The 15,048-nt window shown below is 44.7% G+C and overlaps 3 protein-coding genes across 13 annotated transcripts in view; 1 reads left to right on the forward strand and 2 right to left on the reverse strand.

Annotated features, from left to right (window-relative positions):
* TMEM217B (transmembrane protein 217B) overlaps window positions 1-13,837 on the reverse strand; it is a 39,773-nt gene extending 25,936 nt beyond the window's left edge. For 2 of the 6 annotated variants that reach the window (XM_070244502.1, XM_070244504.1), the window contains exon 1: window positions 13,729-13,837. The gene's annotated coding sequence lies outside the window, so the exon portion shown is untranslated. Of the gene's footprint in view, window positions 1-12,343; window positions 12,468-13,420; window positions 13,509-13,728 lie in introns of those variants that run through there. The other 4 variants (XM_070244500.1, XM_070244501.1, XM_070244505.1 and 1 more) reach the window with 3 other exon arrangements.
* Window positions 1-13,843, reverse strand: part of TMEM217 (transmembrane protein 217) — a 28,384-nt gene extending 14,541 nt beyond the window's left edge. Inside the window, exon 1 of one of the 3 annotated variants that reach the window (XM_014734390.3) lies at window positions 13,729-13,814. The gene's annotated coding sequence lies outside the window, so the exon portion shown is untranslated. Of the gene's footprint in view, window positions 1-12,343; window positions 12,468-13,728 lie in introns of those variants that run through there. The other 2 variants (XM_005603864.4, XM_070244499.1) reach the window with 2 other exon arrangements.
* Window positions 13,503-15,048, forward strand: part of TBC1D22B (TBC1 domain family member 22B) — a 66,732-nt gene continuing 65,186 nt past the window's right edge. The window contains exon 1 of one of the 4 annotated variants that reach the window (XM_001500276.5): window positions 13,503-14,137. In XM_001500276.5, coding sequence (XP_001500326.1) covers window positions 14,082-14,137 — 56 coding nt within the window. In that variant the 5' untranslated portion in view covers window positions 13,503-14,081. The remainder of the gene's footprint in view (window positions 14,138-15,048) is intronic. The other 3 variants (XM_005603868.4, XM_070244498.1, XM_014734391.3) reach the window with 3 other exon arrangements.

The raw sequence follows: 15,048 nt of genomic DNA on the forward strand, positions 1-15,048 counted from the left end.
TATCTAATACATTCATGTATTAGGACGTTAGTGATTTTTTTTTTCAGTCTGTATGAGTTCCTTATACAATAAAGGTATAATTCTTTGTTAAAAAAAAAAGAGGTTGCTGACTACGTGGCGGGGAGTGTTGAGACCCTGCAACCCTCAGTGGCAGAGCTGCAGGGAGGGGGCAGGACCTGAAAAGGGAGTTCTGGGTACTGAAGTGGGGAGGGGCTGGACCCCAAGCACTAGGAACTTCCCCCACTTAACCAAACTTGAGTCAAGCTCCTGTGAGTCTTCTTTTTGACTAGGCCCTGACCTTGGGCTCTGTCGTCGGTCTGCTTAGTCCAGTTTCAGCAAGAATCCTGCTGGGGCCGGCCCCATGGCTGAGTGGTTAAGTTCGGTGCTCTGCTTCGGTGGCCCGGGGTTTCGCCAGTTCGAATTCTGGGCGTGGATATGGCACTGCTCATCAAGCCATGCTGAGGTGGTGTTCCACATGCCACAACTAGAAGGACCCACAACTAAAAATACACAACTATGTGCCAGGGGCCTTTGGGGAGAAAAAGAAAAAATAAAATCTTTAAAAAAAAAAAAGAAAGAATCCTGCTGAATTGAGTGAAAATCCCCCACCATTGATATCTAATCACTCTGGCCTGCCTTCAGCAAGAATTCCCCTAGCCTTGATATTTCCTCTTAGTAGTTTTCCATCCACTGACCCCCACCCTACTACTCAGCAATAAATCTCCACCCGCCCTTGCTGTATTGGAGTTGGGCCCGATTTCTCTCCCTGACTACAAAACTTCCATTGCAATAGTCCCTCTTGAATAAAATCATCCTCACAGTCTTTAACAAGAGTTATGAATAATTTTTTCTTTAATATTCCCCAACCTCAGTAAAGATGCTACAACTCATATGGGGCTAGAAACAGCAGCCGGTGGGCTTCAAGGCTCCATTCGATGGGCCTGAACAAGGCGGCTGTCAGCACCCCCCACGGTGGCCGTGGGTGACAGGCTGGCCCCTGTTTCTGGCACCAGGTCCTCCATCTGGATTCTGAGGCATTCCTGAGAGCCAGGGGATCTCCAGTGATAACAGACATTGGATTTCCTTCTAGTCTGGTAGGATTAGGCCAACTTAATTAGATTTTTTAAAAGAGAAAACGGATACTTTGTGTATATGTGAGCTTGAGTTCTTAGAGATACATCGTCCATATTTTCTTGTAAAAAAAATCTATCAATTAAAAAAAAAAGCTACTGAGATAATCTATGACCTCTTCTCATTCTCTTTCTCTTGGCTTTGTATACCCAGTATGAATTTGTACCATAATCGAATACTCTAACGCAAGAAGTGACTTTATTATTTTTAAAAATAATATAAAATCTGACTCAGCCCTCTTCCTCAAGGAGTTAGGGAGAAATTCTCTCTCAATCAGTTTTTTTCACTACCCCCTTCCCTGTTCCTTGCTGAAGTCACATCAAATTCCCAAGTTCACCCAATCTTGGGATCTCAGGGAAGGGCTCTGGACTTCAGGCTGATGTGCTCACCATGAGAAGCTTGATATCCAGGCCTCAATTGTCCCACAGCTCATAGCCCCAAAGGCTGTGGCTTAGAGCTCAGTCCCCAGCCTGGTGTCCACGCAGCTAACTCAGCAGACATCCTGTCCCTCCAGGGTCTGGGAGGGAGTCAAACACAGGCCCCAAGGTGGACAGAATAATGCACCTCTCCATTCTCCCAAGCATAGGGAAATCCCACTTGCTGTAGGGGTTGGGATCCATTTCTTTCTCCCTCAACTTTTCAAATCAACATCTTCTACCCATCCACATAATCTAGATCTCTGCCTTTGAGAGCCTAGATTTTCCAGAACAAGTCTTTTAACTCTCTAATGGAGGCAGAGATGGGCAATCCTCTTAAACCTACAGAGAGAAAATGCCTGTCATGCTTTGGTGCTGAATCAGGTCTGACAAGCTGGGAAACCAGCCCCAACTCTGAATGAGGTAATTCTGACCATAAATCACACAATAAAGCATACAAAGTCCTCATGATCTGACTCTGATCCAACTTTCCAGGGGTTGCTCTGGGCTTTCCTTTTCATGTGTATAATGCTCTCACTTCCTCAAACATCTTTTCTCTCCTTGTCCATCTGGCCCACCCTTATTCATCCCTCAAGGTCATTTGAATCCTCAAAAAGGTGTCAGGGCTCTAGGTTGGCATCTGTAACTCTCTTGACCTTTCTTTTGTGGTCATAAGCTGACTGCCATAGTGCTCAAACGAGTATCCTAAGCTGGAGTGTGCCAGTAAGCTCTCCTCCATGTTTGTCTCTTTCATAGGAAGGAAACCATTTCCCAGAACCCCCCGGTAGTCTTCCCCTCATGGTTCATTGGTCAAAACTGGGTCATACGGCCACCCAGAGCTCCGAGGGAGGCTGGGAAAGCAAGTTTCTGGCAAAGCTGAGAAGGATTGCCGCAACTAGTTTAGACAAATTATGATTTATGCTCAGACTGGGAACACAGTTGCCCCACCTCTCCGAAAAAATGAGTCCCCTTAACAAGGAAGAAGGAAGGAAATGGCTAATAATATCTACCATAGAGATCTTGTTCCATTAATTATCCCTTCTTCTCATGGACATGGGAGGAACTACTACTATCTGTCTGCCCCTTCTTCCACAGAAGCAGAATTTTCAGATGTACACATGGCTGGCCAAAATAAGGTTTGCCTTTCCCAGCTTTCCTTGCAGCGGAGTGGAGCCATGTAACCAATTTCTGAGAATGTCAGTTACCTGTTAGCACAATAATGCCACATAAACAACCCCAAAACCACAGCGTCATACAAGAATGAGTACTTACAGTACATACAGTACTACTAAGTATATACTTAGTATATGTACATACTAAGTACATACAGTACTTAGTTCACAAGTCTGTGGGGTTTGGCTTGTCTGAGGCTGGGCTGAGCTGGACTGATCTCAGCTGGACTCACTCAAGTGTCTGGGGTCAGCTGTTGGTTGGCTAGACAGTTCTGTTGATTTTGGCTGAGCTCGTTCACATGTCTGAGGTTCAACTGGCTGTTGGCTAAGCTAGGATGGCCTCATCTGGGATAATCCAGGGAGACTGGGTCTAGCGCCACATCCGTCATCATCCAACAGGCTGGTTAAGACATGTTCTAATGGCAATGGCAGAGGACAACAGTGAGAGTGCTACAGATTGAATGTTTGTGTCCTCCCAAAATTCATATGTTGAAAACCTAATGCCCAAAGTGATGGTATTAGGAGGTGAGGCCTTTGAGAAGAGATTAGGTCATGAGGGTAGAGCTCTTATGAATGAAATTAGTGCCTTATAAAAGAGAACCCACAGAGATGCCTAGCCCCTTACACCATGTGAGGACACAGCAAGAGTTCGGCAATCTGAAACCCAGAAGAGGGCCCTCACCCAACCATGCTGGGACTCTGACCTTGGACTTCCAGCCTCCAGAACCGTGAGAAATAAATTTCCGTTGTTTATAAGCCACTCTGTGTGTGGTCTTTTGTTATAGCAGCACAAACGGACTAAGAGAACAAGTGCAATCACACAAGTGCTTTTCAAGCTCTGCTTATGTAATGTTTGCTAATATCCACTGACCAAAGCAAGTCACAGAGTGAGTCCAGAGTCAGAATGGGGAGGTGTGACAAGATAACACAGATGCAGGGAGAGGTGAAGAATTGAGGCCATAAATGCAGTCAACCCACCACACCACATTCAGAGATTTTGCTTACAGGGTGGTAGTCAACATCGCACCACAGAGCTGGGCCACTGAGGACACTGCTACTGCCACTGATGAGCATTTGATGCCACAGTTATACTGAGAGACCTTCTAGCACCAGACCCCAGGTGTTGCTGTTGTCACAACTGTTCCCCTAAATGGGACGTTGCTGCCACAACTGGCACTGCCCACCAATAGAATGGATTCTTTTCTGCTTCTGCTTTCTTTGATCACAAGCCCCCTTGACTCAAAGTCTAGGGTGGGCAGATTTTATTAGCAGAGCCTATGACACGTACACATAACTTAGCTCACATGGAAGGGTGGGAAAGTGAGCAGCTGGCATTTTTAGCTACAATACTGGGAGGGGGGCTGTGCTCCCCACAAAGTTTCACAGAATGGAAAATTCTCCATACATGGGAAAGGGGCGTATATCATGGGCGGCTAAAAAGCCAAAACAGAAGAACAATGAGGAGGAGGAGGAGGTGAAGGAGGAAGAAGAGAAAGAGGAGGAGAAGAAAAAGGAGGAAGAGAAGGAAAAGGAGGAGGAGGAGGAGGACCCTAGCCTCTCACCCTCTTCACAGCTAAACTTCTTGAAAGAGTACTCCTAGCTCACTTTCGTCGTCTTCTCTTCCTTTCACTTCTGTAGTAATCAGTTGTTGCACACTAATGATGCCAAATCCAGTGAGTTACAACTACAAGCATCTATTTTTCTCACTCACGATTCAGGCTGCAGGTCGGCTGGGTTTGGGTCCAGGCTTCGGTTTGGGTTTTTGTGTGCTCCACGTGTCTCTTATCCTCCTTGGACCAGCAGCTTCCCAGGGTATGTTCTTCTCACCGTGAAGGGTAGGAGGAGGGCAAGAGAATGAGTGGAAACACGCGATGCCTCTTAAGGCACACCATCGCTTTTGCTCACATTCCACTGGCCAGAAGAAGTCCAGCAGGGAAATACACTCTGTCCACTCTCATGCACTGCAAGGGCACATACATGGCAAGAGGGAGTGAAGAACTGAGATCAATAATCCAGTCTACACAACTACTCATCTGGCTTGGGAGCCTGCTGGGCCATTTGGCTCAATAATAACCCCACATTGGCCAAAGCAAATAGACAGTTTTCAGAGGACGGGGAGGCAGGCAGGTGCCAGGTCACGCAGTACCTTTTAGGCAATGGTTAGGAGTTGGGATTTCATTCTGTGTGTACGGGAAGCCATTTAATGGTTGGATATGTGACTACAGTGGTCTTTTTACGATGCAAATCTGGTCATGAAATGCCCATACTTAAACTTTCAGTGAATGTCCCATTGCCTAGAGGAGAACATAACACAGTCCTAATATGGCATTAGAAGCCCACCATGATAGGCCCCTGCTCCAGTATCTCCTGTCATAGCACCTCATTCTTTGCGCTTTGTTCTTACCTTGTAGGGCTTTTAGTTTATTTTAGTTTGGATTCTCCCAGAAGCTGATCCTGAGATGAGGATTTAAGTGCAAGTCGTTTATTTGGGAGGCAACAGAAACATCAGTGGGGAAGAAGTGGAAAGTGACACAGGGAAGGAAGGCAGCCCCTAAGAGTGAGCTGTTAAGCCAATTACCACAGTGGACAACGGGAGCTTAATTCTGTAAAGAAACTCTGGGAAACACATGCCTCCAAATTATCCCACCTGAGGGTGAAGGAGCTGAGATATTTACACACCAGTTCCTGAGAGTCCTTGGTTGAGGACTGTTCCTGGGAGGAGCTAAGTCCTAGGCACTTCTATATGCCACAGATGTGGGGAGTTTGGCTTTCCACAGTGCTTCGGAGTTGAGGGCAGAGCCTTCAAGCAAAGACAGCACACGGAGAGGTCAAGGGATGGGGCGAGGCACTGACAGCGTCTGCTCCATGCTTTCTCAATTGCAGCTTCTCTTGTAGGTGTTCCACAAACGTTTCATCCTTCTTCCTGGGATGCTTTTCCTCCCTGTCTACCTGATAAATTCCTACTCATTCTTCAGGACCTTTCTCAGCTTCCTAAACAGAGAAGACCAGGCCCTACTCTGGGTTTTCTTAGAACATAGTACAGACCTCTATTTTTTATCACTTATCATACATTCCTTACTAGCCTGACTCCCCTACCAGATGATACACTTGTTGAGGGCAGGAGCTGCATGTTCACAGCTCTTCATATAGTTTGGCACCTGGAATATAGCAGATGCTCAGTAAAAGCTAGTTGGATGGAAGGATGAATTTCTACCTACAGAGTCTGGCAGTGATCCAGTGGAGTGCTGCACTGAACTGAGGCCAACCTGAGGGGAAATCGTAACAGTTTTTACACCCCTTTGTCAGCTCATGGCATTCCCCTTCCTTCATTCACCTGATGCCCTCCTCTTCTCTCTCCCTATGCTAATACTAAAATCTGCTCCTAGATGCTTCTTGTATATCAAAGGAGGACAAAACCAACAGATAGGAAACCTAGGTTCCTGTTCATCTTTGCCATTGACTAGTTGGGGCATCCTTGGGCCAGTTTCTTCCTCCCCGAGCTTCAGACTCTTCATTTGTAAAATGATCTTGAACGTCCCCGCTGATTATTAACCGGTTCTGTAAGAATATCTCTAGAAGGATGACACACAGAACTGGTAACAGTGGTTGTCGCTAGAAAGGAAAAATGAGTGGCTGTGGGCCAAGGATGTGAGGAGACCAACTTTCTCTTTGTACTCTGCCTTCGTTTCCTAGGAGCACTGCAACAAATTTGGTGGCATAAAAGAACAGAAATTTGTTTTCTCACAGTCCTGGAGGCTGGAAGACCAAAATCAAAGTGTTGGCAGGACCATGCTCACTCTAAAGGCTTTTGGGGAGAATCCTTCCTTGCCTCTTCCGGGTTCTGGTGGCTCCAGGCATTCCTTGACTCACGGCTGTAGCACTCCAATCTCTGCCTCTGTAGTCACATTGCCTCCCCTCTCTGTCTTCTCTCTCATAAAGACACTTGTCACTGAATTTAGGGTCCAACCAAGTAAACCGGATGATCTCATCCCAAAATTCTTTTTTTTTTTTAAGATTTTGTTTTTCCTTTTTTCTCCCCAAAGCTCCCCCAGTACCTAGTTGTATATTCTTTAGTTGTGGGTCCTTCTAGTTGTGGCATGTGGGATGCTGCCTCAGCATGGCCTGATGAGCGGTGCCATGTCCATGCCCAGGATATGAACTGGCAAAACCCTGGGCCACTGAAGCAGAGCACGAACTTGACCACTCGGCCACAGGGCCGGCCCCATCAAAATTCTTAATTACATCTGCAAAGACCCTTTTTTCATATAAGGTAACATTCACAGATTTCACAGATTTGGCTGGGGACGTATCTTTGGGGGGCCACCAGTCAACCTACTACATACCTATTTGCATGTTTTGAATTGATACCAGGTACAAATTTATGAAAAGAAGGAAGGAAAGAAGGAAGGAAGGACAGAAAAAAGGAAGGAAAGAGGAAGGAAAGATTTATATGTGGCTGAACAGACACTAGGGTGTCTACTTTTCTGCCTCCTGTTCAACCCAGTTTTGCTTTTCTCATAGGATCTGGCTTTGAACCATCTTGTTTCCCCACAATTTTTATTTACTGTTGAAACCATGTTATAGGAAATTAAAACGGAACTCTCAACACATGTATGTGGAAGTAGTACAACCACTTTGAAAAACAACTGGGCACTATTTTGCAGAGTTGAACAAATGTATACATTCCAGACCAGCACTTCCACTTTTATGTTGACATCCTAGAGAAACCCTTCACTTGTCCACTTATCCAGGAGACATAGATAAGAACGTTCAAAGCAGCAGAGTTGACAGTTGCACAAAATGTTAACCAACCAAATGCTCATTAGTAGTGGTATAGATAAACTGAGCCATTTACAAAATGGAATATTATACAGCAGTGAAAATGAGTGAACTATAGCTACAGTCATCCACATGGGTAAATCTCAAAATCATACTGTTGTCCAAAAGAAGCAAGCAACAGAAGAATAGATACAATACAATATCATTAATATAAACAATACATTATTTAAGGTTACAAACATAGGTGGAAAAGTATAAAGAAAAATAGGAAGATGATTAATACAAAATTCTGGACAGTGGTTATACCTGAAGTGGGGAGAAAGGGGAATACCCTTAGGAAGGGACCCTCCAAGAGGCTTCTAAGGTACTGATGATGTCCTATTGCATAGTGTGGGGAATGGGCACGTGAGTGCAAATGTTATTATTCACTGAACTATACATATTAGTTTTATACATTCTTTTTTGTGTATGTATATTTAACAGCCCATGAGAAAAACCTACCATAGGTGAGGATGTGGAGCAATGGAAACCCTCACTTACTGCTCTGAGGTGAATATAAACTGGAAAAGTCATTTTGGAGAGGACTTGGCAGTATCTCGTAAGGTAGAATTTATGTATATTCTGTGATCTAGCAACGCCTTTCCTAGGTATTCCCAGGTACCTTAAAGCAGTGGTTTTCAAACTTTCCGACAACAACCTCTCATTGAGAAGTATATTTTACATTACAATAAGTATACACATACACACACAAACATACACATATATGTATGCGTGTATAAAGTTGAAACAAAAATTTTGCAAAACAATGCCTATCCATATTAAATGCAAAACACTCTGATCTTTTCTATTTCCATCTATTCTTTCTTTTAATTGAGATATAATTGACATTTAACACTGTATACCTTTAAGGGGTAAATGTTCCTGTCTACTGTATTTCATGAAAGGTCCCAACCTTTAAATTTATTTCAACCCACTAATAGTTGACCAATTGTAATTTGAAAAAGACTGCACTAGAGAAAATTTTGCACAAGGTAATGTGTAAAAGAACATTAACTGAGCGCTGCTCAAAACAAAAATAATTGGAGAAGACAATTAAGGAGTATTTACATTGTGGAACACTGTATCACAGTTAAGATGAATAAACTAGAGCTCCATGTATCAACAGAATGCTGAATGAAAAGGGCCAGTTGCTGAAGCATATGTACAATGGGATGCTATTTATAAAGTTTCAAAACATGGAAAACATGTTGTTTATGGATATGCACATATGTAGTAAAAGTCTACAACATGCCTGAGAATGCTGAACACATAACTCAGGATCGTGGTTTCCACTGGAGAGAAGGAGGGAAACGGGATCAAGGAGGGTCAAAAGGGGACTTTAATTGCATCGTAGGATTTTTTTGTTTCTTAACTTTGTTTTTACATGTTATTTATTCTTTATTCTTTAGGAGTTGGCAAACTACCACCCATGAGCCAAATCTGGCGTGCTGTTTGTGTATGGCCTGTGAGCTAAGAATGGTTTTCACATTTTTTAATTGTTGAAAAAAATTTGAAAGAAGAGTATCTTGTGATGTGAAAATTACATAAAATTCAAAATTTCGTGTCCACAAATAAAGTTTTATTGGAATACAACCATGCTAGTGTATTTTCATATTGTCTGTGGTTGTTTTCCTGTTACAACAGCAGAGTTGAGTAATTCTAACGGCCTGCAAAGCCAAAAATATTTATAATTGGGCCCTTTACAGAAAAAGTTTGCCCGCCCTTGGTTTATTGTGTGACACATATTCTATAATAATTTTAAAAATTGTAGCATTAAAGAAAAATTCCAGAGATAAAAAGATGTATAATTCTATCATCTAACAAAATTTGCTTAATTTTTCCATGCTTTCTTCCAGTCTTTGACAAAACCCATACATTTTTATTGAAATCAGGCAAAGACATTTTGCATTCAGCTTTTTCCTCATTGTATATCGTTTCATAAACCTTTACAATGTGGTATGTAGCAAGTTTGCACATTTTAATAGCACAGCATGGTTCAAGATTACAAACCACACACCATAATTTGTGTAACTACCTCCTCATGTTTAAACTTTTATATTCTTTTCATTTTCCCCCTATTTATTATTGGCTACACAGCAAAGAACATCTTTGTACACAGAGTTCCCACCCCCCCCCTTTTGGCTTATTTCCTTAGAATAAATTCCTAGGAAAGATTCTGTCTTGATCTTCCCTCCATGCCCCAAACTCTAACCACTCTCTCTTCCTCTCTTTACTCCAATAACCTCTTGCTTCTTCAGTCTTTCTGCTGATCACTTTACCTTCCCTAATATAACTGATTTCTATCATTTGGCTCTGTCTAGCGGTTACTTAGGGACGAAGAAAGCTCTCATGTTCTTAGATCCCAGCTGGACCTGACCATTCCTTTGGTTGTCCAACATTCTGCAGGGCATTGCGAGGGCTGTTTCTTGCTCTCATTTCTTAACCTTTCCTCTCATCGCAGGGTTCACTCCACTCCTTTGCTGAGGTTAAAGTATGCCAGTGATGTCTTTGTAACTAAGTCCAAAGGCTTTTTTCTCAATTTTTATATTCCCCATGGAGCTCCTGCTCTGAAATGACTTCCCTACCGTTCTTCAGGCCTTTTCTCTTTCTTTTTCTGTGTGTTTCTACGCAGGGCTTATCTCTTCCGTACGACTTTCTCTAAGGATTGGGATACGCCCACCTCTTTTGAGACCACATTCAACCCGTGCATAGCTCATTCCCTTAACTCTACTTTGCCCCTGTCTAAGTTGTTTTACTCTCCTTTGAATGAAGATGAAATTAAGAAGCGGAAAGTTAAAACTTGCAGGCAGACGACATTGAGAGTCCTCTACTTACAGTTTCAAAATAATCAAACCCTTGAGATAGATCCAAGGATCATAGGCCATACGTGCTATTAACAGAAGATCTACGAAGTGAGGTCTACAGATCAGCGGCATCAGTGTCGTCTGGGAGCTTGTTAGAAACGCAGAATTGTAGGCTCCACCCCAGGCCTACTGAATCAGAATCTAGGCTTCTAACATGATCTCCAGGTGACTCACATGTACTTTAAAGTATGAGAAGCACGAGTTTAGTGGACCAGAGCACCTGCCACTAAAAACCTCCACTAAAAGTGTTCCAAGGACCCCTTGGGAACCTCAAACCAATGATTTTTGGCCAAACTTTTGGTCAAAGTTTGGTATGAGGGTGATCTGGCTGCCACGGCTGCCACCCCTTTGATGGACAGGGTTGACTCGATTGATCTCCTGGCTAGGCGGGTGGCCTCCCTCCCTCATCATTCTAGGTACAGGTTCATTCCTCTGCAGCTGCAAAAGGGTTTGGAGAGGACAATATTTCCCAAGAGGGAAGTCTATTCTTCAACCAAGAGTTCAGGCAAGCTTATAGAAACTTTGGTAAAGTGGACACATCCTCCCAGGGGTTAGAAAACATGGTTTCTATCGTCTTTTCCAACAAAAAATGTGTATGAACAAGATAGATAGTTCATACTCTTCATTCTCTCAGTAAATATTAAGCACCAATTATGTGTCAAGTGCTATTCCAGGTGCTGGGGTTATAGGAGAGAACAAAACAGACAAAATTCCTGCCTTAGTGGGTTTTACTTCTAGGGGATGGAGATGGACGACAAACAAGTACATAATATGGTAATTACTGATAGTGCTTTAAAGAAAAACAGAGTCGTGGAGCCCGCTATTTAAGATGGGTGGTGAGGGGAGGGCTCCCCGAGGTGAACACACTTGGGAATATACCTGGATGAAATGAGGCAGCAAGCCATCAGATATTTTGGGGAAGAGAATTCCAAGCAGAGAAAATGGCTAATACAAAGGTCCCGAGGTAGGAACATGCTTGGAGTGTTCAAGGAACAACAAAAAGGCCAGTGAGTGTGGCTGGAGCAGATTAAGCAAGAAAGAGAGTGGAACCGAATTATGCAGGGTCTTTTTTTTTTTTTTTTTTTTGAGGAAGATTAGCCCTGAGCTAACATCTGCTGCCAATCCTCTTCTTGCTGAGGAAGACTGACCCTGAGCTAACATCCGTGCCCATCTTCCTCTACTTTCTCTGTGGGACGCCTACCACAGCCTGGCTTGCCAAGCAGTGCCATGTCCGCACCCGGGATCCAAACTGACGAACCCGGGACCACTGAAGCGGAAACTGCCAACTTAACCACCACACCAGTGGCCCAGCCTCACGCAAGGTCTTTAAGGAGCTTGGATTTTATGCCAGTGTGATGGAGCCATTGCAAGGTATTGAGGAGAGGAGTGACATAATCTAACTGACATTTTTAAAGGCTCTCTCTGGCTGCTGTGTGGGGATAGATTCTAAGGGGGCAGGAGTGGAAGCAGCGGTGCCTAGCAGGAGGCTGCTATAAGGATGCAGTTGGTTTAGATTCAGGTAGTCATGGTGATGGTGGTGAGAAAGGGCCCAACAATCACAACTTCCCTAACAAAGACTATTTAAAAACATCACCAGATGACTTGAGTGATTTTTTTTAACTCTTAGATGGGAAATTGGCTTAGATGTACTAAACAAAGAATAGAAATAATAGGGCTTCTCTGGGTTGAACAATGAAACCAGCAACCCCTGGGAATCAGTGTTATTTAACATTTCATAAACAATTAAGGAAAAATAATACTTTGAGACATTTCTAGATACACAAATTATACTCTGCTTTCCACATAGTGAAATGTCAAGTCAATAGGGAGCATCTTCTGGAACATTTCTAAAGCCGTGTGAGTAGCCTGGAAAGTGGCAGGTGACTTGCCACAGGAACAAGTGTAAGGAAGATCACCTAGGGGGAGACAATTCAGATGATACCTTTAAGATAATGAACTCTGAACTGCCAGTTGCCACCAAGGAAAGGGATCCAGAAGTCGCTGTCGATTATTCTTTCAAGACACAGCTCTTGTCAAGTCCAAAATACCAGCAAAAGTTCTGGCTGTCCAGAATAAAGAGAAAACACCAGTTTCAACAAAACCTCAGGAAACCCCCCCTTGGAGTTCAGTGCGCAGTGCTGGTCGCCACAGCCTGAAAAAAAGGAGAGCCAAAGAAAGGCAGCTAAAATGATTTAAAAGGGTAGAGGGCCTTTTGTTTGATGGACTAAATGCCCATAAAGGTGACCTTCTGAGACAAGATAAGATGAAAATCTATAAAAGCATGAAAGATTCAGAGAAAGTAAAGATAGACCTTTTCATACAATTTCATGATTGTGATTCAGGGGACAAAGGAAGCTTGAAAATGGGGGTAATGTCTATGTAGAAACAGGCATATAAAAGAAGGTCCTTCTTTAGACCGGGTCGGTATGTATTCTCCAATATGTGGAAGGACATGTGGTAGAGTAAACGGGAGCCAGATTGGGGGGGGGGGGGGGGGGGGCTGGGGGACTACGGACAACTAGCCCATCTCAACAGTCCTTTGTTGGGACAAAAAGCACTCTGGACTTGGATGTGCTCCCTGCCTCCCTCAGCCTCCCCCTCGCTCCCCCCCATTACCGTGGTATACAACCACAGTAACTCAGAGCAAAAAACACCCACAAGACATACAAAGGATTCAAAATACTAATATTGAACCTCATTCTGAGTCAACATTAGACTGAAAATGAATTCAAGGGTGAAAGATTTATAATAGATTAATAAGGGAAATTAAGATGTTTGAGAGTACATCCTTAATCTCTGCGATTCATGCCATGGAGATAATTCTACTTTCTCGCAAGAAATGTTCCTTAGTAGTCTGAACTGGATGGATAAAGTAAGAACGTTTCCTAAACACTGTCAGCATCTGGGTTCTCACAGTCAGAAAGCGGCAGTTATTGATTGAAATAGAGATTAGATCATTCGAATTTAGTCTTCAACTAACAGCAGAGAGGGAGACTCTTATGAACTAACCGTTACTCACGTGTTGAACAGTTAGCAACCCTGGACTATCGGATCCGTACTGATCTTCCTTCATAGATTTAAAAAAAAGAAAAAAAAAATCCGGGTCCAAACGTCACAGAGAAGGGGAGGGTAATAACCAGAGTGTAACTTAGTTGGGAGATGCTAAAAACGGGTTGCAACCAACACACAGGCCCTTACTTTTAGGTCAAAGATTTATGTATATAAATACACATGCTCTCTCTTTACAAAAAATATTAGACTCAGGAGCCTCATTCTCCCCAAAGTAAACAGCACCCCCTCCTCCTTCCCCTAGGTCCCTTTCTTTACCTGCGTCTTCCCCTCCTGGGGAGCAGGAACTTCCAGCCCCGCCTCCCTGCTCGTCCAAGCTCCGCCTCCCTGGTCCACCTGTGTGCCCAGCGCCTGACGTTACCGTTCGGCTTCAGCGGCCTGCAGGATCCCGGCTCCCGATTGGTCCGTCCGACCACGCTCCGGGCAGCCCACCAATGGCAGCGGCGATGGGTTGGGGGGTGCCCACATCCAAGATGGCGCCTCCAGGAGCTGGGAGCGGGTGACCGGCTGTGGGGAAGCGGCCTGGGTTGGCCCTCCGATTGCGGGGTCCTGGGGGCTTCTCGCCGCGTACCCCCGTGGCCCGCCTACAAGGCCTTCCCCGGGCCAGAGCAATGGCCGCCGAGAACAGCAAGCAGTTTTGGAAGAGGAGCGCCAAGCTGCCGGGGAGGTGAGCCCAGGACGCAGAGGAAGAGGGGATTGGACCAAACCCTTCCAGATCCTAAATCCTAAATCCTGCGGGCCTGGGGCGCCACCGACCCCGGAAGGCTGGTTTGGGGAACCTGGGCTGGAGGAGCTGGGGCTGCCTGGTGGCGGCAGAGCAGCTGTCAGGCGGAGGAGCAGGCAGCAGGCTTTAGCGATGGCTGGTTGTGGAAGCAGACTGGGCTCTGGGGGCGGAGGGCTCAGGAGAGGCTGCCCTCCCCCGGGAGGTGGCCAGAGTCCCGGGGAAGGGACCGTGGAGTTGGATGAGTAGTCAGTGTCAGTCCTGGATTAGGAGGGCCACCCCCAGAGGTGCTTTTCACTTTAAACAGAACTCCGTCTTAGGGGGTCTCCACCACGCACAGGTGGTTGTTTGCATGAGGATGACCCCCTCCCTTGCTCCCCCAGCTCAGTACGCACGAATCTTTCTCCTGGACTCCCACAAGGTTCTGGTGGGAGCTTGGGACCATCTGCGGGGGCACAGGAAAAGTGAGGAAAATTCTCAAGTTCGACCTTACTTTATCTTGAGTTGCTCTTTTCCCGTTAGGAGTTAATACGTGATGACCGGAGGATCGCGGTTATTTCTTTAGCATTATCTAAGGATTTATTCAACCCCAAGTGGCCTCTTTCCTACTGCGTTGTAGTGTTATTCTTGTGCAAATGCGCTAAGTTCTTTCATTCTCAAGTTATTTAGTTGGAGAGCAGACCTTCTGAGCTACTTCTCCACCTCCCCCCCCCCCCCCCCCCTTTTTGGTGTATGTATGCTTAGCAACTGTACATCCATCCAACTGTTGTTGGTTTATAGTTTCAATTTGTTTTGAGCAGAGTCCTGAGAAGTCTAAGGATCAGTGTATGTTTCAGTAGCAAATTTAAGATTTCTGC

This window comes from Equus caballus, chromosome 20 (assembly GCF_041296265.1).
Source record: "Equus caballus isolate H_3958 breed thoroughbred chromosome 20, TB-T2T, whole genome shotgun sequence".
NCBI classification, from domain to species: Eukaryota; Metazoa; Chordata; class Mammalia; order Perissodactyla; family Equidae; genus Equus; species Equus caballus.